This window comes from Cetorhinus maximus, chromosome 10 (genome assembly GCF_964194155.1).
Source record: "Cetorhinus maximus chromosome 10, sCetMax3.hap1.1, whole genome shotgun sequence".
NCBI classification, from domain to species: domain Eukaryota; kingdom Metazoa; phylum Chordata; class Chondrichthyes; order Lamniformes; family Cetorhinidae; genus Cetorhinus; species Cetorhinus maximus.
In genome coordinates, this window is record NC_135888.1 from 72,920,125 (window position 1) to 72,946,071 (window position 25,947).

Genomic DNA, 25,947 nt, shown 5'->3' on the forward strand with positions numbered 1-25,947 from the left:
ACATCAATAAACCTGACAAAGGGGCGGGAATAGTCATCCTTAACAAGCGTGACTATATCAACAAAATGCATGCTGTCCTTAATGACAGGTCCAAATTCGTATCCATTGGATCTGCCGCTCAACATAACCAGACGACCTTGCTCGAAAGTAAGCTTTAAAAAAAAGCTTGCTGGACTTGTGTAAGAGCGATGAGCTGCTGCGTAATATATATGACTGGGCTCATCCTCACGGTTTGCTATGTCCGTATATGTATGGGTTGCCCAAGACACACACAAGCGATGTCCCTCTATGGCCCTATCTTATCTATGACCGGTTCTGCACAACATTAATTGGCCAAATGGTTGAGTGAATTGTTAATACCAGCTTTGACCAAGCTTTCCGCATACATGGTGAAGGACTCCTTCGCATTTGCGAAGGCCATACATGACTTGCATATTGATAGCAATTCTGTGTCCATATGCTTATTTGACATTGCTAGCCTATTCACCAATGTTCCACTTAAGGAAGCCATAGACATTTGCATTGCAGCACCACCATCTGGTGATCTGGACCCACCACCATTGCGTGAATTGGTATGCATTGGACTTATGAACTCGGCAACTTGCACAGTTGAGTTCAATTTTAATGACACCATGTATGCCCAAATAGATGGTGTTGCCATGAGACTCCCTCCATGCCCAGCTCCCTCAAGCATCTTTGTTCAGTTCCATGAGAAATGTGTCTTCGATGGAATGACACCAAACCACCTACCCCTTGCATATTTCTGACATATCGATGATACGCTTGCTATATTTAAATCTGCAGCTGCATGTAACAATTTCCTTGCATGCCTTAATGGGCTCCACCCTGCACTCACATTCACCCATGAAATGTGTTGTGATATGGCAGGTGCTATTTGCCAGGCTGACCAAATCTACAACGGAAACTTGGCCACGCTATCGCAACTGTTTTGCAATTTATATTTATTACAAGAAGGCTAGTGCACTGAAGTCAGAAGTAATGAGTCCACTACCGCCTTTAGGGATTTTAAAGATTAAATTAAAACATTTATTAACAAAAGAAGAACAAACTTAAACACACACAAGATTACAGTTACACAGTTGTAACAGTTCCCAAAATTTCAACTTAACCAGATTCCCAACTCTTACCCCCAACAACCCAACCCTTTAAGGCAACAGCCCAAATAGATTCCAAATTTATAAAGTCATCCAGCAATTTTACTACAAGCACCCACTGGACAATGAATATCCGAAGTCTTTTAACACAACTTTGGTTACTGGAACTGCAAACTTCTGCAGGGTGGCTAGAGGCTTTTTCCCCAAGTTTGTTCCACACAGCTACCTTTCGAGCTCTCATATGGCCACATTCACACAGCCTTCCATCCTTCTTTAAATATATTTTTTCCTTTTTGACCTGTAAATTCCATTGTTTCCACTTGTCTTTAGGAGTTACTTTTCCCAGAATATAAAAATCTTTCATGTTATCAATACGGCCAGTACTTTTGGAAAAATCAATATAATAACCTTGCCTTATTTATCATGCCGGTTGTAAAAATCTTATCATGAACTTTTTGAAAATCAAACACCTTTCCCACTTATCTAAAAATGCAAATTTTATTCACACCGTATCTGTTGTCTTCATCCTAGCTTCACTCATCTCCATTTCAAACGCCTGTTTAACACCTCACTTTTTTGATAAATTTTAAACATTGCAGTCTAACTGTCTAGTTTAATTAACTTAGCCACACACACATAACCATACACATATACACACAAGCCTACATTAAAATATCCCACAATAATATAATTTCCTGACAGATGGAGCTGTCAAATGAACTCCCATTCCTTGACTAATTGGTTGAGAAATCTGCCAGGGGATTCTCTACCACGGTCTACCGTAAGCCTACCTTCACTGGTTAATATACACATTGGGATTCTTACAGTTCCACATGCTCTAAGATTGGTCTTATCGGCAGCCTTGTAAATAGGACCTGAGCCATTTGTTCACCATGCAAGCTTGATGCTGAAATAGGGCACATCAAAGGCATCCTGCAGAATAATGGTTACCCTGATCAGATAATTTTGCATTGTATATTAGGCAAACTCATGAACGGGCCTAAGGCCGTCACATTTGGTCCTGAAAAGTGTCCGGCCTACCCACATTACACTGCACCTGCCGTATTTTTGCCCACTCACTCAACCTACTCATATCCGTCTGCAACCTCCTTATGTCCTCTTTACAGCATACTTTCCGATTTATCTTTGTGTCATTTGCAAATTTAGCTACCATGTCTTCACTCCACTCATCCAAGTCATTGATATAAATTATAAAAAGTTGAGGCCCCAGTGTACAACCCTGTGGGACTCCACTTGTCACATCCTGCCAATCAGAAAAAGACCCATTTGTGCATACTCTCTGTTTTCTGCCAGCCAGCCAATCTTCTATCCATGCTAATACTTTACTCTCTACACCATAAGCTTTTAGTTTCTGCAATAACCTTTTGATATAGAGAAATTTATTATACTTAAAACTGATTTGAAACAGCAATTATCTGAAATCATATGATTTAAACAATGATTTATGTTGGCAGCTAAATTCCTGTGCTTGTTTCGGTTCAAAACAAATTGACTACTGCAACTGGAGTCTGCTATTGGTCTTCTCTTTCAGCCATAGATTATTTGGTAACGCTTTCAGCTCTGATTCATATCATTCTCTACATTACAGCAGTGACTATGTTTCAAACATATTTCATTACCTATAAAGAGATGTCCTGAAGTCATGAAATGTGCTATATAAATGCAAGTCTTGTCTTCCTCTCATTTTCTGCTTTGCAGTACTGAAGAGTTATTAAATGATAGAATAATATGCTTTAATTATTTGATTATACTTCAATCAATTTGAATATAGAATTGAGAGCATAGCTCCACTATTTTTAGAATGGCAATGGAACTAGTGATTAATTACTTGCAACACTACCTATTTTAAAGTAGAGAGAGATTTTATTTTAGAAATAAAACTAACCGCTACCTGGATTGGAAAGAGAATGTTCAAAATAGTACTGTGGCCCAGACGGAAGAGGTTACTATCTTCTGTCTACTTATTATAAGAGTCCTATGAGAATTTAATTTGGGTAATTTCAATCCAGTTCTTAGTGGGCACGAGTTCTTAACACATAATTCCCCAGGCGGGTGTGTTAGACACAGCAGTTGGTAAAGGCCAAGTTGTTTAAATCCCAGAGGGAAACTTGAACAACTGTCATAACCTATATTTTTAATTAGTATGTTTGAGATGCAATTCAGATATAAGACCATTGCCTCAAGAGGTTTTTCATACAAAACTAAATTAAACATTTATTAATTTAACAACAAATTTAAACACAGACACATGTCTACAAATTATTACCATACTAACTTTTACCTAATCCCCAAATTAATCACTCCCAGGTAAATCTTCACCAAGGCAACAATAAGCCATAGACTTTAAACCGCCACTAGGCAAAGCACATTTGACCTTACAAATTCAAAATGAGGCCCCTTGCGATTTGGTTCCTTTGCACACATTTTGATTTACAAGCTGGTAAGATCTTACATGCCTCTGACTAACACACACACTCCTCTCGGCTTATACCTAGCTTTCCCTTTGAATGTAAATTTTCCATTGTATTACTAGGTTTTTTAAATTTTACCTCTCCTAACAATAATCCTTTCATTCCACCAATTTTATTAGTAAAATAAACACACTGCTTGGTGTCTCCCAGCTAGGTGCAAGATTTTACCCATTCTTTTGAATGGTTTGTTCAACAAATGCAAATTGCACATTACCTTTTAATTTACATTTATCTAATTAACATCTCAAATTACTATACATCGAAGCACCCAGACTAGCTGGCTTTAATCCAATTAAGCCACAAACAGACAGACACACCCCACTCCAATTTATAAATAATTTCCAATAACACTATACACATTCTCTTCATGACAGGTGTAAAAGATTCTATTGCACTATTTCAAAGAAGAGCAGGAAAGTTACCCCAGTGCTGTCGCGAAAATCTATACCACAATCAATGTCACAAACAGCTTATTTAGTCATTATCACGTTGCTGTTTTTGGGAGCTTGTGCACACAAATTGGCTGCTGCGTTTCCTACGTTACAACAGTAACTACATTACAAAAGTACTTCATTGGCTGTAAAGCGCTTTGAGAAGTCCGGTAGTCAGGAAAAGTGCTTGAAGAAGGCACTCCCTCCAGTCCAGCAACTACCACATGGCCAGTTGAAGAGGAGAAGTTACAATCCCCGATCACACAGCGACTACAGAGACTCAGGCTTCCTTTAACCGGTTTTATTCATGCATATGCAAAGGAGTTGCAATCATTCCTAAGAATGAAGACCCAGCTCCCAGATTGATTACATTTCATTACTTTTGTACTTTTTCTTATCATAATACATTTGAGTACATTTGAATACATCCAATCGGTAACCGACACACCGGTCTCATGCTAACTCCATCCTATTGAGTACATAAACCTGTAATTTTGCTAACCAATTACTTTAAAGGAGGTATACATAATTATATCCAATCAAAATTAAAACGCATACGCAAAGACCTTGGTTCTCACAGCTCAAGACTGTTTGTGTTTCATCAAAGCCCCCTCTTTGTCTATTATTGTATGTCCTCCCATATCTAAGCTAAAACTATCTGCCCCTTCCCTATGTGAGAGGGGAGTACACTTAATCTAATTTATGTCCTGCTTGTGACCCCAGTCAGGCTCTCAATGCTATGCAGTGTTCATCTGGTAATCTTCAACTCTTAATATGTTTAGTAGCTATGTCTGCCTGGAGATTTTAAGGGTTTTTCAGTAAATTCTTACTGTATTCTCTTTTAGCATTTTTAATTTCCCACTAGCAGTGCTATACAAATACAAATTTTTTTTTTTGTAAACTAAATTTAGTGGCCACTATTTCCCAAGCGTTCTAGCATCACATTCCTTAATTATTCTGTTAAAAAAGCCGAATCTAGCACTGCATCCTACCTTGCTAGATATGCAACACATTGAATAAGAAAACAATCTGCATGTATTTTAAATCTTCCTCCCAACTAATTATTTTATTGTATCCTAGTTAACCGCATAGTGGTAATGTTGCATTATTATATCTCCCTGTAAATATCTCCCCAAATCTTGCCTGCAATTTATTTTACACTATTTATCAAGGTCCTCCCAATATGGTAACTAGTCTCTTAAGGTTTCTTAATTCAGTTCAGATAGATTCTTAATGCCGCCACCCATGAAAATTTTCCTTGCTTTGACTGTAATTCTGCCCTTTAACAATACTATCTCCTGTCCATATTTTCACTTATGTCACCCCTACTGCAACTTTTGTGTGATAAAAAGCTTAGAATGGAATGTCTAGTTTGACTATCTGTTTGATGACCACCTGGGATTCAAAGTGAGATGCCTCCCACATAGATAATAGTGAACAAGTTGATACAAAGTGTTCTGTAGTCTGATAACTTGTGGCCGCAATAGCACTCCAGGCCACCCCCTATTGTCCACTTACAGCACAAGTGCTCTCGTTGTCTATGCTCTTTGTGAATTCCATTCAAAGGAGGTCGTAGTGAGGGACCTCTGCTTTTGGGTCAACAATAAGGTGTTGGTCCTTTATGCTGCAAGCATCAAACGATTTTGTACATCTGGATAGTGGGTTGATCACCAGCTGCATGAATGTAAGCTGTTGTTCCCCAAAATGACCTGCGCGATTTTAAACACTTGATACCTTTTTCAAGTGTAGGTGAAAGGAAAGGTTACTGTGGGTCATGATCTCGCAAAGAGTGATGGTGTTGTGGTGAATGGCAGGCAGGACAATGTGAGACAGCATTAGGGGTCACTTAGTTGGAGTGGATTTGAGCATCCAGATACAATCTCCATGGCATTTAGCTGCAAATCTTTCTACGGTGTCTCCAGGACCAAGGGACAGAGCAGTATTCTGCTAGAGTAGAATAAGACCACAGTTGCAGTGCAGTGTGTTCTGGCTGTGCTCCCTTGTAATGTTCCAGTGAGTTTACAGGCCAGGTTCATCAGTTTTTTACTTTTTGCCTGGTGTTGATGAGATGATAGGGGAGAGTCCTGTCCAGTGTGACACCCAGGTATTTTGGGTGCGGTCATGGGTACACCACCATCCACAAAAGAAACATTGTGTTCTTTCCCAGCGGCGTTATTGTTCAGATAGAACACCGGCACATCTGCCTTCTCTGGATTGGAATATAGGCACCAGGTCCAGGAGGCCCAGGTCACTTGCATCAGCTATGCTATGTCATTAGCGTAGATAAGCTTCCAATATTTGGTGCAGGGCCAGGTGTCTGCCATATAGATGTTGAAAAAGGCCACTCTGAGCACTAATCCCTGTGGCAGATCATTGTTGAACGTCCTTGCTTAGCTCGTCTTGTCGCCAAGATAAATGCAAGTTGATCATTAGGATGTTGATAAGCCAGAGTTTTGCAGCATTGAAAGGCTTTTGAAAGTTTCATTAGCAGGTCTTTGTGCCAGATGGCGTCATTTGCCAATGACAAGTCTCTGAAGAAGAGTCATACGGACTCGAAACGTTAACTCTGTTTTTCTCTCCACAGATGCTGTTAGACCTGCTGAGTTTTTCCAGATTTTTCTGTTTTTGTGACAAGTCTTTTTGAAGGCAGTTTCAATCTTAGTTGCTTCGGCCTTAGTTTTGGTAGTAAATGCAAGGACTTGGTCAGAACATCTTGTTCCTCCTCTGCTTGTTTAGGATACTGGCTTCTAAAACCAGTTTTATTCGGTTAAGGTTGAACCATTCAACACCTTGTTAAGGTCTCCCTATGTTTACTAGTTTGAACTTTCCAGGCAATCTCAGCAAGATGGTGGAATGCCCAAAAATCCCTCCTGATTTGAAAAGCATGAAAGCATCAGATGTCAACCATAGGTATCTTTCCAAATCAACCAAACAAGAAAGTAATTGGTCCAGAACTCTGCATTTATCAACTTGACATTGAAAATCTGTTTAGATCAAAGTGTGAGATCTTATCAAGGGAACTTAAAGAATGCATTTGATTTGCATTCTTGCCCCCCCAAGAAACCCACATGACTGAACCCAGCCCATACCAGCTGCTGATCGTGCATTCCACATGATAGTGTGCTTATGCCACGTGAAATATTGTAGGGCTGCATATGTCTGGGCTGACCTGATTTACTGAAGCTGAAGAGATCTCGCTGGCGGGGAGCTTACTGTTCCCCATTACAGTCAGTGAGCAAGCTGCCTATTGTGCATTTTTACAAGTTGCCAATGGAGACCTGGCTAACTATTTCCGTACCAAATGATACCCACCTAGCCATCTGCATCTGCGATTTCAGCAGCCACCACTGTACGCAGGACTACCAAAAAGTAGACCAAGCTAACAACTAGAAGACTGGGTGCTGACCTCTGATGTCCATCTCATCTACAATGCTAAAAAGCCAAGTACTTTTTTCCTGCTAGTTGGAGGAAGGAATACTCACTGGGCCTCCGTTTCACACCCGGTAACAACAAAGGACAGCTGCTCATTACCTCTTGTAAGATCGTTAAGAAATTCCACACTCGCAAGACCGACCGAGCATTGTGTTTGTACTTGTAGTGTTATGATCTCAGCTGATGTTACAAGTCAGACCCCAGGGTGGAACCTGGCTTGATAGATCCTCACTTTTATTTTTTGTTTAGAAATGTGGAGGTTGGCTACTGAACAGAGTCACAGGTTCAGCTGATGAACTTTAACGAAAGAATAAAACTAGATTAAACTATTAAACTAGAAAAGATGAACCATATTACAATACTTCACCACAACAATACCTTTACACATACATATGCAGATATATACAGATTTATAAAGATAACACAAGTTACAAAAGTTATCTTATACTCTAATGTTTGCAGTAAGTAAATAGTCCATGTAAACCAATAGGCGACCTGTGGTCAGACATAGTACACTCTGAAATCAAGTGATAGATGCCACCCTGAACAGATGCTATGGATCTCTCATGAACTCCCCCAGACAAGTTCATGCCGTGAGCTAACACTGTATCTTTCACGCAAGGGTTTCCAATCTCCAATCTCAAAACTCGCTTTGGAATCTTCACCCAAACAACACTTTTTCCTCTATGATGCCTTCCACAATGGTCCAATGGTTTCAATCTGTCCCTCCGATGTTCCGCTCCCTGGATCGCCACATGCATTCAAGCTTCACCTCTCCCTCCCTCCTTCCCTTCCCCCTCTCTTTCCCTCCCTCTCTTCCCTCTCTCTACCCCTCTCCCTTCCCTCTCTCTCTCTCTCTCTTTCTCTCTCTCCCCCTCTCCCTTCCCTCTCTCTCCCCCTCTCCCTTCCCACTCTCTCCCCCTCTCCCTTCCCACTCTCTCCCCCTCTTCCTTCCCCCTCTCTTTGCCTCTCCCTGCCCTCTCTCTCCCCCTCTCCCTTCCCTTCCCTCCCTGTCCCCCTCTCCCTTCCCTCTCTCTCAGATATTCAGCCATGACTTTAGAGCACCACTATTTCACATGCCCATAGAAAGGGGTCGCCAACCTTTGGCTGTGTTCTTGAATCTTCTGGCTTCTCACAAGCCACTTTGCCTTGAGTCTGCTTCCTGCAGCTTTCTCTTTAATTTGGAGCCTTCTGTTCATTGCTTTCACTTCCACTGAACAGCATCTATTCCAGATTCCCTGTTCCTTGACTTAGGTCTTGGGACCTTTTTCTGGCTCCACTCGCTGGTTTTGGGACTTTTCTTCTGTTCTTTTGGGAAATCTGCTCATCTGAACTGAAACTGCGTTTCTGTTTCTCACTGTCGCTCTCCTGTTGCTAGGCAATAGCACAGTTTTTCTAATTTGTTTTAACTTCCCTAAACTACTTCAAGGATCATAAAACTTCAATAAAATGCAGGTATACAAAGAAACCCACAGACTTGCAGGCAACATTCTCCCAGAGAAAAACTCTAAATCAAACTCAACCCAGGTTTCACCCTTTTAACCCACAGATAAAACATATAAATTAAACTTAAAGCTATAGCTTATTCCTAACACCCACCAATCCAAATGTAACTTACTTAAAATTAACTCTAGTTCCTAACAGTAGGGATTGAGGTGCTGATAATCACCTCAGCCCTGAACCAAGATGGAAATTTCATCAGGCTTTATGACCTAACTTTGCGAGAACAGCAGAGAATATAATCCAGAGAAACCACCGTCCTCAAATCACTATGACCGTTTGCCAGACTCCTGAAAATGGGAGCCACCAGAAGTACCCACGATGACTACAATAAAGAATACATCCCACGCTGGTCCGAGAAGAGTGAGATTTTCAGAGTTTAATGCCACTCAAGACCCAGACATAGCAACATAAATGGATTCTCTAGACAAAGACAAATTAGCAAGATGATGCGAAATCACTGAAAACTTTGATTCCAAATTTTCCAATAGGAAAACCTGGAACTTGCTTTGTCAGCTTGGTGCCTCCTGACTGTCCCAACAGGAGATGTCAAAGAGCATTGCAGATGCCATTACAACCTACCTCTTAATCACCTCAAAGGTAGCAACTACCACCAGGGGAAAAAAAGCGAAAAGGCTATTTAAACATTTTTTTCAAAATGCCACACCACACACCACCTTTTTGGCTGCCTTCACCATCAAAGAGGTAGACACCTGATAACCTCCAAGCCTGGGAAGGCTGTCAGGATTGATGACAGCGACCCAGATTTCTTCAAAAACCAGGGCTCAAATGGATGTGGCTTGCCAAACTCCCCTCCAGCACCCTCAACACTGGGGTAATCTTGGAAGTCTAGCATCATTCCCTAGTCACTACCACCCTAAAACCACGAAAACCAGCCCAGGATCCCAAAAGCTACAGTCCCGTTGCCCTTCTGTCTACAGTCTATCTCTTCTAAAAAATATTATAATCGGGACTACTTGGATCTCTGCTAAGGTTTCTTTCAAGACTAACTAATGTATACTTCCTAGTTCCCTGGCTTTATTTCTAATGGCTTACATATTCACGTTATATTGTAGCTTTGAATGCATTTAACTTGCAGTCGGGGGTGGACCATGCAGTGTTTAATTGTTACATATCTGATAAATGGAAGTAATGTGGAACATGCCAGTCTTTTGAAGGTACATAGCCAATCTCCCTAAATTTTCCATATAAGTACAATTTGTGTGCTACAGTATCTATTTCACATGACTGTTGCTAGTGTGCACTGTGGAAGGTCCATCTGTACAGTGATTTTGCTTTTTGTTTTTCACTGAAATGTAGCAGGAAGTCATTGAATTCTCAGTCACTTAAGATGCATAATAGAAGTACTGTGGCTAGAATAAAGGCCAGCCTCAGTGGATGAAATTCTAGCCAAAATTAATGAGGAAATTTTGTCGGCTGTCTATGATCATAGTGAACATCTTTCTAAAACTAGTCAAAATAGCTCTTGAACAATGAAATATTGGTAACTCCGGAAGCTCATACTGGATTGTTATTTTGGCACACGATACACTTACTAAGAGCTTTTCTGTAATACCCTGCTAAGGGAAAGGAAATGTCGCAAGTAACTTTTTCTCAGCTGGTCATGGCAAGTTTGAAAAATATAAAATGTAATACTCAACATCTTATGAATACATGGATTTTCAGTACAAAGCTAACATCAATTCAACTTAATTTTAGTCAAATGTAATGCATGGTTACTGAAAGTGAGTACTGCAATGTTTACATTGTTCAGCTTAAACATTGATTTCCATTATTTTTAACAGCTGAGGAAAGCTGTCATGGATCATGTATCAGACTCTTTCTTGGAGACCAATGTTCCCCTTCTGGTTTTGATTGAGGCAGCCAAGAATGGTAATGAAAAGGAAGTGAAAGAATATGCCCAAGTATTTCGTGACCATGCCAGCAAATTGGTAGAGGTAAGTGCAGATTTTCATAATTGTTGAATCAAGCAATTCAATCTCTGTTAGCAGCAATGATCTTTTCAGTAAAATTATCTTCTATATTCATGAATATGTAGGCTAGAAATATCCTGTGAATGAAAGATTCTAAATTTCATTACTAGCATCTTTTAGCAGCTTGAGTGCATGGAACGAATGAAAGAGATTGGTAGTTGCCCCTAATATTTCATGATTAGCTCTAGAAAAGTCATTGGAGAGCCACAACTGAGTTACTCTTCCTCTTAACTGGGGAGTTATGATTTTTTCTTTTGGATGAGTTTTCAGGACAAAATTGTTGGATTCTAAACATCCATGCTTAACTCAACCTAGTTTGTTGTATAAGAGTTCTAACTATAACTAGCGACACTATATGCCAGTTAGCCTAATATTTGTCATTGGAAAAATTGAATCCATTATTAGGAAAGTAGCAGCAGGACATTTAGAAAGTCATAACAGAATCAGGCAGAGTCAGCATGGTTTTGTGAAAGGGAAGTCATGTTTGGCAAATTTATTAGAGTTCTTTGAGGATGCAACAAACAGGGTGAATAACGAGGAACCAGTAGATGTAGTGTATTTGGATTTTCAAAAGACATTCAATGACGTGCCACATAAAAGGTTACTACGCAAGGCAAGAGCTCACTCTGTTGGGGGTGATATATTAGCATATAATAGGGGATTGGCTAACTAGCAGGAAACAGTTGAGATAAATGGGTTGTTTTCAACTTGGCAAACTAACTAGTGGAATGCACGGGTGCGGTGGTGGGGCCTCAACGATGTATTATCTGTATTAAGACTTGGATGAAGGGACTGACTTGTGTATTGTAGCCAAATTTGCTGGCGATATAAAGATAGGTAGGAAAGCAAGTTGTGAAGAGGATACAAAGTCAACAAAGGGGAAGTTGGGCAAAAAAATCTGTCCATTTTGGCAGGAAGAATAGAAAAATTGAATACTATTTAAATAGAGAGAAATGGCAGAATGCTGCAGTACCAAGGAACCTGGGTGCAATTGTGAAGGCAAATGCAATGTTGGCCCTTATTGCAAGGGGCATGGAGTATAAAGATAGGGAAGCATTTCTTCTGCTCTGCAGGATGCTGGTGAGACCACACCTAGAATATTGTGTAGAATTTTGGCCTCCCTATTTGAGAGATATACTTGCATTGAGGTGGTCTTATGGCGCAGTGGATAGCATTCCTGCCTCTTGAGTCAGAAGTCCAGATTCAAGCCTCACCCTAGGACTTGACGGTGCATTCATAACACGGCCAAACAGGTTGATTATCAACCTACAAATTCTTATAACATGCATCAATGGAAGGCGGGAACAGCAGCAGAGATTCCTGGTCAGCCATGTGATGGAAAGAAAATTGGAGCCTCTATTATCAATATTCATAGCTATAGACTACAACATGGATGTAAAAGTTCCACAGCAACTCTGACACCCTACATGATCTGTAACACACCACCACCACATCAGCACTGGAGGCAGCTCACAGAAAGTTCATTAGGTTGATTCCTGGGACAAAAGGGCTGTATTATGAGGAAAGATTGAATGGATTGGGCCTATATTCATTGGAGTTTAGAAGAATGAGAGGTGATTTTATTGGAATATGTCAGATTATGATGAGGGGTTGGACAGGGTAGATGCTGGGAGGATGTTTCCTCTTATGAGGGAATCTAGAACTAGCAGGCACCATTTAAAAGTAAGAGGTCTCCCCTTGAAGACTGAGATGAGGAGAAATTTCTTCTGAGGGTCCATTCGTCTTTGGAATTCTCTTCCCTAGAGAGCAGTGCAGGCTGGGTTATTGAATATATTCAAGGCTGAGTTTGACAGATTTTTAATCTACAGGGGATTCCAGGGGGTGGGTGCGTGGGTGGGGGGCAGCAGTGGTGGGTAAGCAGGAAAGTGGAGTTAAGGCCGCTATCATATTAGCCATGATAATTTTGAATGACAGAGTAGGCTCGTTGGACCAAATGGCCTATTTCCTACTCCCATTTCTTATGACCTTATAGAGTTGTCAACAGAACCCATGTGGTACCAATAGTTTATCAAAAAAATCAGATTACATGCTGAAAACTGTGGTTCACTAAATATCTTTATTCTTTTAGGTTGCCAACCTTGCTTGCTCTATTTCCAACAATGAAGAAGGTGTGAAACTAGTTCGCATGGCAGCCACCCAGCTGGAAGGCCTTTGTCCACAGGTTTGAGAAAACAATGTCCTGTTTAGTCTAAAATTTAATTAGAAGTGATTTTCTTTGGTTTTAATGGGTTTTGTCTACTAAAAGAAAATGCTAAATTCTCTTCAATAAGCGCTTGTACCACGATGAGTGATTCCAAGTGTCTTTTGTCCTTTTTAAAATTTCAGCCATAGGCACTTCATGCTAGTCTGTAACAAATTTCAACAACCGAAAGATAACATTTGCAGCAACCTTGAATATGTTTTGCTTTGTTGGTGCAGCACTAATATTTGACTTATTGGTTTAAACTAGCATGTGGCAACTTTAAAATTAAGATTTTCTGTAAATTACATGAACTTGCAAATAACTTTGACTTCATTATGCCTAAAGTTGATTCTGTGAACTGATAACGCAAAAGCATTAGTAGCTCTAATTTATTTTCACTGTTCTTTTAGGTCATAAATGCTGCATTGGCCCTGGCTGCTAAACCTCAGAGTAAGGTCGCTCAGGACAACATGGATCTCTTCAAAGAACTATGGGAGAAACAAGTGCGTGTGCTGACAGATGCTGTGGACGACATTACTTCTATTGATGACTTCCTGTGTGTTTCAGGTATTTCTGTTATAATAAAACACCTCAATGTTGTTATGGAATATCCATGCCACTTGATTCCAAATAAAATGGGAATGAACAATTGTTCACTGTCTAGAGTAAGTGTATTTGGGTTATAATTCAGTTAATGTGGATAAACAAAATATACCTTGAAAGCAAGTATTAGTGCTTATTGGTGCTTAAAGTTTTACTCATAGAGTAATAGGTACTTGTCACTATTCTGGTTGCTCTACATTAATTTCAAAGATGCTGAAATCATTATTTCTAACTCCCTGGTGATATTAAGTTTGATATATTTCTTAGTGTGACCTACCAAATAATAAATTTAGAACCCTTTGTAAATGTAAATGTTATCATTACCCGATTGAACGCCATTGTTGGCCATCTTCATACCATATGCATGTAACATTAATTTGTGCCACCTCACATGTATTTTGTCATCTCGCATATTTTGGTAAAATAGCCATTATACTTGGAGGGAATAACACAACCATCATTTTGTAGTCTTAGAATATTCTAAATGCTGAAAGTTTAAACACCTTACAGCAGTACCCTGTTTATGTACTTTGGAACCAAAGTCCTTCCATATTTCGCTTACATACACCTAAATGAATTTCAGGACAAATTTTAAAAAGGGTACTTTCCTTTGTTCTCCAATCCAGTAACTAAAACTGAGTTACAAAAAATCTTGATGCCGATTTTTTTTTAGTTCATCCAAAGGACTAGACCTTAATCTTTCCCCCTTCTCCCAATATTGGAAGCTGTTTTGAATTAAGCATTCAATAATGACCTTATTATGCAAATCTTGAGAATGAATCTTGGCTCTGGTTTTGAGGTTCCTAAGCTAAGAGAATTAAGTTGAAGTTCGTGACAGAGCAATGTTGGTTTAATACTACTGACCATCTAAACTCTGACACCAAAGCATTAACATTTTTGAGATCTTAAAACTAACTTTGATGAGACAGAGTGAAGAGAATATGTCATAATTGACCACTTGCAGAACCTATATATTTTTATATATTCTTTCACAGGATGTGGGTCTTGCTGGCTAGACCAGCATTTATTGCCCATCCCTAATGGTCCTTGAGAAGGCGGTGGTGAGCCACCCTCTTGAACCGCAGTAGTGCATATGCTGTGGGTACGTTCACAGTGCTGTTAGGGAGTTCCAGGATTTTAGCTCAGCAGCAGTGAAGGAAATGCAATTATAATTCCAAGCCAGGATGATGTAAGGCTTGGAAGGGAACTTACAGATGATGGTGTTGCATTACATGGGTGCTCTTGTCTCTCAGTTGTTAGAGACTATGGGCTTGGAATTGTGCTGTCAAAGGAGCATTAGAGAGTTGCTGCAGCACTTCTTGTATATGGTACCCAACTTATAGTTGATGGACAGACTTCGGGGAGTCAGGGGGTGAGTTGCTCACCGCAGATTTCCCAGCCTTTGCCCTGCAGTTGTAGCCACAGTATTTATATGGCTGGCCCAATTCAGTTTCTGTCGATGGTAATACCAGGATGTTGATAATGGGGGATTCAGCAATGATAGTGCCATTGAATGTTTAGAGGCGTTAGTTAGATTCTCTCTTCGTGGATACGGTCATTGCCTGGTACTTGTGTGATGTGGATCTTACTTGCCGCTTACCAGCCGAAGCCTGAAATTTGCCTAGGTTTTGCCGCATATCCCACAAACTGCTTCAGTATCTGAGGAATTGAGAACGATATTGGACATTGTGCAATCATACAAACATATAAAATAGGAGCAGAACTAAGCCATTCGGCCCCTCAAGCCTGCTCTGCCATTTGTTAAGATCAAGGCTGATCTGTTTGTGTTTCGAATTCCACATTCCCATCTACCCCCAATAACCTTTTGACTCCCTTGCCTAACAAGAACCTATCTAACTCTGCCTTAAAAATATTCATTCTGAGGCAGAGTGTTCCAAAGTCACACAACTCTCTTGGGAGAAAAAATCTTTCCTCATCTCTGTTCTAAAAAGGCAACGCCTAATTTTACAACAGGGTCCCCAAGTTCGGGACTCACCCACAAGAGGAAATGTCTTTTCCTCATCCATCTTGTCAATACTGTTCAGGATCTTATATACCTCAATAAAGCCAACCCACACTCATCTAAACTCCAGTGGAAACAAACCCAGTCTGTCTAATCTTTCCTCATAAGACAACCTGCTTACTCCAGATATCAATCAAGTAAGGCTCCTGTCAGCCGCCTCCAACGCATTTACATTGTTCCCTAAATAAGGAGACCAAAATTGCGCGCACTGTTTGAGATATGGTCTCACCAATATAACTGAAGTATACCACCTTTACTTTTATGTTTAACTCCTCTCGTAATAAAGGATAGCATTCCATTAGCCTTCTTAATTACTTGTTGTACCTGCATACTAACTTTTTGCGACTTATGCACTAGAACATCTAGATCCTCTGCAGCTGTTCACCGTTTAAGTAATATTCAGCTTTTTTTTATTCTTCCTGCCAAAGTGAACAACTTTACATTTTCCCACGTATTACTCCATCCGCCATATTTTTGCCCACTCGGCCTACGTCTGCAACCTCCCTTCACAACATACAATCATCAGCGAACATCCCCACTTCTGACCTTATGATAAGGGAAAGGTTATTAATGAAGCAGCTGAAGATGGTTGAGCCTAGGGCACTACCCTGAGGAACTCCCGTAGTGATGTCCTGGCACCAAGATGATTGACCTCCAACAGCCACAGCCCTCATTCTTTGTGCTAGGTATGACTCCAACCAGTGAATAGTTTTCCCCTTGTTTCCCATTGACTTCAGTTTTGCTAGGGCTCTTTGATGCCACGCTCAGTCAAATGCAGCCCCTCTCACCTGACCTCTGAAATTCAGCTCTCTTGTCCATACTTCAAACAAGGCCCCAATGAAGTCAGAAGCTGAGTGACCCTGGCAGAACCACACACTGTCAGTGAGCAGGTTATTGCTGTGTAAGTGGCGCTTGATAGCACTGTCAATGATGCTTTTCATCACTGCTGATGATCGAGGGTAGGCAGATGAGGTGGCAGTTGGCAAGGTTGGATTTGTCCTGCTCTTTTGGACAGCACATACCTGGGCAATTTTCTACATTGTCCGCTCGATGTCAGAGCTGTAGCTGTTCTATAAACATACGGATTAGGAGCAAGAGTAGGCCATTTGGCCCCTAGAGCATTCTCTGCCATTCAAGAAGAACATGGCAGATGTGATTATAACCTCAACTCCACATTCCCACCTAACCCCAATAACCTTTCAACCCCCTGCTAGAACAGCTTGGCTAGGAACTTGGCTAATTCTGGTGCATAAGTCTTCAGTACAACTGCTGGAATGTTGTCAAGGCCTATAACCTTTGCAGTATTCAGTGCCTTCAGCAGTTCCTTGATATCACAGAGTGAATTGAATTGGCTGAAGACTGGCATCTGTTACACTGGGGACCTCAGGAGGAGCATGAGATGGATCATCCACTCGGCACCCTGAAGATGGTTGCAAATACTTCAGCATTGTCTTTTGCACTGATGTGCTAGGCTCCCCCATCATTGAGGATGGGGGTATTTGTGGCGCCACCATCTCCGTTAGCTGTTTAATTGTCCACCATTGTTCAGGACTGGATGGGACAGGAGTGCAGTGCTTCGATCTGACCTGTTGGTTGTGGGATCGTTTAGCTCTGTTGCATACTGCTGCCACTGTTTGGCATGCAAGTCGTCCTGTGTTGTTGCTAGACCAGGTTGACACCTTTTTTTTAAGGTATGCCTGGTGTTGTTTCTGGCATGCTCGGCTGCCCTCTTCGTTTCAAATAGTGAAAACTTAGATATAATAGTCCCAGAAACCCTGTATATTGGGCACCGTGGCTTTGATATTGTACTCCACTGTAGTTTCGGAGATGCACATACAGTTGGCACTTTTTTTTTTAAAAGAGTACTTAGGAATATAATAGTTTTCTTGGCACTTAAATGTCCCTGAAGTTCACTATATTAGTTATTTATGTGAAATGTGTGTGTGTTTCACTCAAGTGATTTGGAGGCATCTCAAAACACAGTTTTTCAAGTGCAGGCAAGTGTAACAGCCAATTTGTACACAACAATGTTCTACAAAAAAAAATTAAATAATCAGTTAGTCTGTTTGGGTGGGGTTGGTTGAGGGGCAAATGGCACAAGTTTCCCTCTCCCGTTGGAGTCCAATTGGATCTTTAACACCCACCTGAAGCATTGGAATAGGCAGACATTTGGTCCAAAAGATAGCACAATGCTGCAGTAGTGTTAACCTAAATTTTATCTTCCAAGTCCTGGAGTTAGATTTGAGAAACAGCTTTCTGACAAGAAGAGTGAAATGAACCAAGCTGACGAACTTCATTAAAAATTAGGTTTATTTGCAGAGACCTGATTTATTATAAACCAATTTTATATTAAACAAGATCTGTTTTTCTTTTAACAGAAAATCACATCCTCGAGGATGTAAATAAATGTGTTATCGCACTCCAGGAGAAAGATGTAGATGGACTAGACCGTACAGCTGGTGCAATCCGAGGACGTGCTGCAAGAGTTGTTCATGTTGTCACTTCGGAGATGGACAATTATGAACCTGGAGTGTACACTGAAAAAGTTCTGGAAGCAACCAAATTGTTGTCTGATACAGGTAATGACTTCATTTTTTGCTGCAAATGTTTCATTCTAAACACTACAAGTATAGCCTAGGTTGATGGGATATGCACAAACCCAAGTGTTGAATATACATGAACTGGCATGCATGTGCTCTCCTACTCCCATGTCATTTAAAGCAACAGTAGACACCATACTGCATCCATTCTCTTCTCTCTAGTTAAAAGGCTTATGACCTATGTTCGTACCAAATTTGGGACAAGTCTGCAGTCTCTTGACAGAACTGTTAGATGGGTGGAAGGGTGATGTGGAAGATGGAGGATGAGTTGCTGAAGTGTACAATTCCAAATACACAGTGGTCTTATGCAATGCTCCAGTGTAACAGCTCCAAGGGTTCTGCATAAAGTACTCCACTCGGACCTTCTATAGATCACAGCAAGCGGATTTCATGGGGTTTTTTTGCGGACATTGTCACTGAAATCTTAGGCTGGCATATGTAAATTACCTATAATCTAATTCAATAGTTTCTGCGCATTCATGGTCTCTGAGACTTGGCGCAACTCTTGTGTGGCGTGGTCATCAGAAATGAGCTGTGGGCATCTATCGTACAAGATTTGAGCTCTTAACCTTGTGACCAAGTCCAAATAAATGACCACATTAGCCAATGCATTTACAAGAATCTAAAGAATACCATACCCATTAGGTAGGTTTTGTTCAGCAAATGATCACATTGCGTCAGGTGGTTGCTAAAGCTGATTGGGCATTTTGTTCCTGTTCCTGTTGCTGTTCCTGCTTGAAGACTAAATAGTCATTCCCTCAGCCCGTGGTGTGCACGTGATAGCAGGGACTAGCTCTCATTGTACTGCTCTGCAGACTGGCCAGTCTGCTTTTTAGCAGTACTAACCTGGAAGCCATAGCAACTATTTTTTTAGTAGGAGAGATACTTAGTAAGTATAAATAAAGGAGCTAGAATTTTTGTTAGTTTGGTGGTTTTTCTTCAATGCTGTATATATGGGGTTTTATATGAGAGTAAAGAACCATGTGAAAAGTTGTCTCTCTGCAGTACTTCTGACATTTTTCTGGGAAGCATAAAGAAGGTTCTACTCAGTAAATATCATTGTAATCTTGTGCTTTAATTCAAATGATTCATTGGCCTAGATAGCAACACTTTTCCTCTTTGTGGCTACAGTTAAGACTTGGAGTTGCAGCAATTTCAGGTATCTTGTATGGTGAAAAATCTTTCTGAGTGTAATTAATGAATTAGTAAAGCTAATTTACTCTTGAGCAATGGCACAAATGACAAACAATTCTTCTGAACAAAGGATGTTGCTCTGCTTGGTGGAAGTAAATAGTGGTGAGCAATATTTTTCAGAGGAAGTTCAGTAACTTTGGATGTAGAGCACATGTAAAAAATGTACAAACCATTAGTGCTCATATGAATAACCTGTATTAATGCAATTCATCCATTTCCCTATCTAGTTATGCCAAGATTTACTGAGCAAGTGGAAGCTGCCGTGGAAGCGCTGAGCACCAATCCTGCTCAACAGCTGGATGAAAATGAATTCATTGATGCTTCACGTCTGGTGTATGATGGCATTCGGGACATTAGGAAAGCTGTATTGATGATTAGAGTGAGTATATTTGTGTTCATGGGCAGTTTTGCTGAAAATATGTTGTTTTGAGAAGTTTATTTGTGACTAGCTTACTTAAAAACTTGAGGTCAAAAAGTTAAGTACTCGAAATAGAGCTAGTTGTTGCACTCAGCTACTGTACTACAGCAGCTGAGATCAACTAACTGATTGCAGAGCAGAGTGCACCTAGTCCATTCCTGGTCCTATAAGCCTTAGTTAATCATTGGTAAACCCATTGAGGTTTTGGAGGGGTTGTACACTACTGTTTCATTGTCAGCAATTCTGTGTATTTTTCAGATCAAAAACTGGCATGTTGAGCCAAATAGCTTCCTTCTGTGCTGTCATTCTGATTCAATAGTATGCAGAAGGCATGTTCTTTATCATTTTTCTCCATGTGGTTGTTTACTAAAAATTAAGGAAATTGACCTTAATTATCTTTTCAGTCTTTTTATTTTGGGTATCGACTTTCAGCAGTCATTTTGGGGAATAAAACATTTTTGCATTGCTGTGTGCTTTTGTATATGAACTCATCTATTTGTGTGTTAACTGTTGTTTCAAATCAGTAAAAGCTGTTTCCCCTGGATTACTGATTGAGATTTTTATACTCACCGGCAGTGTGGTCAGTCAAGACTTCTGAGTTTTTTTGAGGTAAACTTGATGGTATTTTACTGCAGCAAATAGAAACGTTAGGCATGTGAAATGTTCCTCTGGGTGATTATCACCACAGAGGTGAAGTGGTTGGCTGAAATTCAAATTAAAGTAGCTGAAGTGTATAACTGTGTTCAATGCAGCAATTAATTTATCTGTGAAACTAATACATTTTCTGTTCTTTGCTGCAAAATTACCCCTTCCCCAGGGAAACAATAGAACATCACAATTAGCCAAGCATTCATTACACCTTTGAAATTTCACAGATGTAACTATATGCACGAGTTGGTGTTTAAAATGCAAAACGGTGCTATTAATTACAAGTTAAGGGAGGCATTTTGCAATGTAAAAATGAAATTACTATTCACTTTGGGCGCAATCGATGATTCCAGCACACATAACACCTGTTTTGAAAAGTATTTCTTTTTCCTCAAATTTCTGCTTAAATTTGCATGCATGTCATCAAATGCAAAACGTGAAGTTTCAAGATATAACTTTAAAAAAGTTGCTTTAAATATATTTTTGATTTAAAAGTGATAACTAGGTAAAGTTGGTTTATACATCTGATAAATTGGGTTTATCTAAAAAAAAAATGCATTCTTCAGTGTTATTCACCTATGATTAGACTGATTTTAAATTAGTGAAAGTGACTTTAAAAGAATTTGCAAAACTGTTGTCTAGTTAGATTGGGGGTGGTGGGGAGTTCCTTCAGTAATTTTTTAAAAATTATTCAAGCCTTTCAAAATGTACCAGAAGCTCCAGTTTAATTTTTTGAGCTTCCTCAAAGGCCTCTATACGAGTGCAGATGAAACTTCCAATAGTGATTAATTCATGCTGGGGGCACAGTCAGTTTTATGGGTAGGGCTTGTTTTTAGCAGTGTTATTAGGCGCGCAGAAGATAGCGGAAACTTGAGTTGCACTGAACACAATTTGACCTTAAAATTCTGCAGTCTTTTGTGCTGATTGCACTGATATCAGAGGGCTTGCACCCAAAAAGACAGCACATTGAGCACAAAGTCCAGGCCAGGATTTTGATATTGAGGGAAGTTACTTTTTAAGAGTTATAAACTTGATGGGCATACCTTACATTGGGTTAAAGTGCACAGGCAAAACCATACTATTGGTACTTATGATGACAAAGGCAAGGAGTGGTTTGTGTTCCTGGTGACTTCATCTTTAATCATTCTCAACTTCAAAAAGTATGACTTCGGCCAGATTATAGAGTAATGTGCCTCTATGACATACTACAATATCAGTAATCGGGCAGCTGTGAATTTTTTTCCCTGGGCAATCGGATGCTGTTTTGGTAGTCTTGAAATGCACCTTAATTTTTAAATATTCAGCTTATTTTTATGGCTCATGTTCTTTTTATATGCATTGTGTGGATTGTTGTGATGAAATGTCTTGATGTTACAACCCTGTAATTACCTTCCATGTACAAATGGAAAAGTTATTGCCCAAAATAGGGTAATTTGTTTCTAACAACTGAGACGTTGTATCAAGCATAAGGTAACCTAATGTGCTTCCTCATTTATTTACCTGTTGCGTATGAATTGTAAGAAATTAGTGGATTCCTACAAATTGCACAGTTGTAGGGGTGTTGTGCCGTTACTATGAATAGCAGCTATCCTGTGTGACGATTCAGTGGTGCCAGCAGAAATTAAGGTTATTGCAGGTACTTTTAAATTACTTGGAGTTTGCAATAAAATGTGCCCCTATGTACTAAATTTAATGTAAATTAGATTTTTAGCATTCAGTAGAGGCCAGCATGAATTCCTATGCTCTCCCAGTGTCTAATATTAATACTGTCATCTTTTTCCTCCACTAGACTCCTGAAGAACTGGATGATTCTGACTTTGAAACTGAAGACTTTGATGTGCAAAGTAGAACTAGTGTCCAGACACAGGAAGATCAACTTATTAATGGACAGAGTGCAAGGGTAAGACGTTGCCTATGTTACAATAAATTTACTTATTTGTCTGTGGTTGATACAAAGCTCATTAACATAAGATATGCCAAAATATTGCTTAATGAAAGTGTTGCATTGTATACTTCTTGAGGAGTAACTGGCAGCTGGAAAAAAGTTACTAATCAGGCTAAAATTTTCCAACTATAAAATTTGGTGGGATGATTGTTAAACTGCTGTATAGCTAATTGAAGCAAAAATATACCACCCAAAGCATGATGTTAGTAGATTACTTGTAACTTGTTGACGTTATTCAAAAAAGGACTGCAGGAAATAAGGTGTAGGATACTATACTACTTTATCTACTGGGAATTTGACTTCAGTGCAGCCAGAGCAGATGGAATGTCAGTGACAGCTGTTAGGATCCGAAGAATGAGTTTGGGCAGTTTTAGTACAGTTCCCAATGGACAAGTCCACAGTGCTCAGCTGCTCTGATTTTTGGCACTAACTACCACTGTTGGAAAGTGTATGGGAAATGAAAATGTCATAAGCGTCTTATTTCTGAAGATAGGATTGAGGAATTTTATCCAAATAAGGGGAGTACGGTGAAGCATCAGCAGGACATTGGCTTAAATGGTTTGAGTCTAATTTGTTGTAGTGAAGGGCTGCTTTGAAAAGTGGATTTGTTCCTGCTAAAACTGTGCTGACTTCTACTGGCCTAAATAATAAAACCGTAGCACCTCCGGTTTCAGCCTAGACCTTCACAGCAGTTGGCAATATGATATTTACCCATTGCTGGAAATCATAAAAGCCAGCAAAAAAGCTGCATGCGCAGGTATGCTATATGTGTATGCAATGATGTATACATGCACATGCATACAACCTAACTGCATCTACAGTTTTTAAATCTTAAAAATATGGTTTAATTTTAGTTTATTAGCAGTGAAGCTTTGTGAACAGTGTGAATGAATGCAGGGAGCATTATCATGTCTGGCAGTAGCTGGCATTGGAAACTTTTGGAAACCATTGGGATGTGCAAAATTGAACTATTTACACTGTTAAATGGGAGTCAAAATGTATTTATTCAATTTTTATTTGCAGTAAAATGGGGTATGAGTGGAATATGAAGAAGCAGTCAGCCCTAGCAGCTGAATAGTTTACGCAAATGAAAACATTGAATAGATTTGCATTGCCCTGTCTTAACAGAAGTATTAAATCAGGATATACATTTAATAGCAGTTTATCATTATCATTTTCTTGATTCAAGAACAATTTTTTTAAGGAATTCCTTTGAAATTGATTGAGGATTAAGCTACAGAGGTGGTGTAGCAATTGCACGCTGGATGTTAAATTAGTATATAGAAAACTCAATATCAATGCTTAAAAAAAAACTTGCTGGAAAATGCCATTATAAGTTGCCCTTTGCTAACGAGACCTGAGGAAGGGACATTATTTGATGAAATAAAGTAAGCTAAAGATACAGTTCCAAGATGAAACTGATTCTTATTTTTAGAAAAACACTAGATAGCTGATGAATAGGTTGTAGACATGAGCATAAATTAGCTAGTGTTACCCAGTGGCAATTTAAATTTTTATTGAATTGTCAGCTCAAAAGCAGGGATCACTGCTGGAGAAATGAATATTTTCTCACAATACCTCTAATGGACGGTTTAAGTGATCTTGGATTAGATATGAAATGTGTTATTTGAAAGATGATGTTGAATCTACACTGCCTTAACACTACCTAGATTCCAAACTCAGAAAAGCAATTCCTGTTATGTGATGTAAAATCTCTCTTACAATCAAACTTCATCCAAACAGTCTCCTAAAGTGAGTTTACCAATTCATTTGAAATGTTGATGCTATGTTCTCTTCCATAGGAGTTATACTAAATGTATTCTATGTAACCCTTGCCAACCTTCAATAAGAAGGTTACTTTTATTGTCCAGAGGTTTAAAATACATGCACTAACGCAATTCATAGTGGCAATTGGAATGAATAAAAGAAGAATAAAACAAATTATGTCATTAAATTGTTTTTAAAACTTAATTTTTTTCTTCAAAAAGCAGACTTGCAGTTTACATACAACCTTGTTTCATGTGTGCCCTACATTTCTTGTAACATTTGGGCAGCCTTTACATTTTTAACTATAGATCTTTTCTAGCAGATTGTCCTTGTTTTTCAGGCTATTATGGCTCAGCTTCCACAGGAACAAAAAGCAAAGATTGCTGAGCAAGTAGCCAGCTTTGAGGAGGAGAAGATCAAACTGGATGCTGAAGTTTCTAAATGGGATGACAGTGGAAATGATATCATTGTCCTAGCCAAGCAGATGTGCATGATTATGATGGAGATGACAGACTTCACCAGGTGTGCCATTAAGTTCTTATAGCTCTGAGCTCAGTGATTTGGCTAATGTTGCAGTTCAACTTTAGAGCACTAACACAAACATTATTATGTAAAAATAGCATTACATTCCAAAATATGGTACCCTCTAAATGGCTGTATTGATTTTTATATTCCCTAAGTAATTTGTAACAAACTCTAAACGTTTTTGCCCCTTTCAAAACCATATACAAAATGATCAATGACATTACAGTTTTTGAGAGAATCTGAAAACATTGAGACAATTGGAATCGTTCTTTACTGCTTTGACACAAAACTCATTTTGATTAAATTGGGCACTTCCTAATGCCAGAAGGAGTTCAAATCCTCATCAAATTTTGTACTTGACTTGAAAAAAATGACAACTATAGTTTATTTCATTTGAAACTATGGGTGGAATTTTCCAAGCCCGCGTTTCCAGCTATTGGTCAGCAAGGAGCTACTTGTAATACATCAGCATATAATTAAAAAGCCATCCTGCCAGGCTCTTGGAATGCCGCTGTATTGTCTGTCCACGCCGATGTGTTTCACGACGGCACGCAGACGACGTGCACTTGGCTGCCTTCACTTTGAGGAACTGAGGTGAGTGTGCAGCAGCGTTCCCCACGGCTCGCCTGTTGTTTACCGGCCTCGGGGAGCGGGGGCAACTGATGCCTGGCCCCGGAGGCGACTGCTGAAGGGGAGGGCTGTCTGGGGCAAGTGTTGGCCAGCTTCGGAGGCAACTGCTGAGGGGGTGGGGATGGCGGTGGTCGTCAAGTGTTGCCCTGGCGCTGCACCCCACGCACAGGCAAATCGAGGTGGGGTTCAGGGTAAGCGAGGGGAATGGCCACGCAGTAGGGACATCTGTATAAACTGACCATGCCTCTGCAACTGAAACTGATCAGGCACAGCCACAGTGATGTGATTGGGGTCGGCTCCTAGCCTGCCCACCCATGCAAGCAATGCGGTGGCACCAAAAGGCCACCAAGCGCTCCATACCTTACCCTCCCCCAACCGCCCCCCCAACCCTGGTCGCCACCACTTAATTGGATTGTGGAGCAGTTGG

The 25,947-nt window shown here is 39.9% G+C and overlaps 1 protein-coding gene across 2 annotated transcripts in view; it reads left to right on the forward strand.

The window, feature by feature from the left end:
• The window catches only part of ctnna1 (catenin (cadherin-associated protein), alpha 1), a 184,214-nt gene that overhangs the window by 137,735 nt on the left and 20,532 nt on the right, over positions 1-25,947 (forward strand). For both annotated transcript variants that reach the window (XM_078550616.1, XM_078550615.1), the window contains exons 9-15: positions 10,776-10,928; positions 13,054-13,146; positions 13,578-13,734; positions 18,172-18,372; positions 19,815-19,966; positions 22,443-22,553; positions 24,706-24,887. In XM_078550616.1, the coding sequence (XP_078406742.1) occupies positions 10,776-10,928; positions 13,054-13,146; positions 13,578-13,734; positions 18,172-18,372; positions 19,815-19,966; positions 22,443-22,553; positions 24,706-24,887 (1,049 nt within the window). The remainder of the gene's footprint in view (positions 1-10,775; positions 10,929-13,053; positions 13,147-13,577; positions 13,735-18,171; positions 18,373-19,814; positions 19,967-22,442; positions 22,554-24,705; positions 24,888-25,947) is intronic.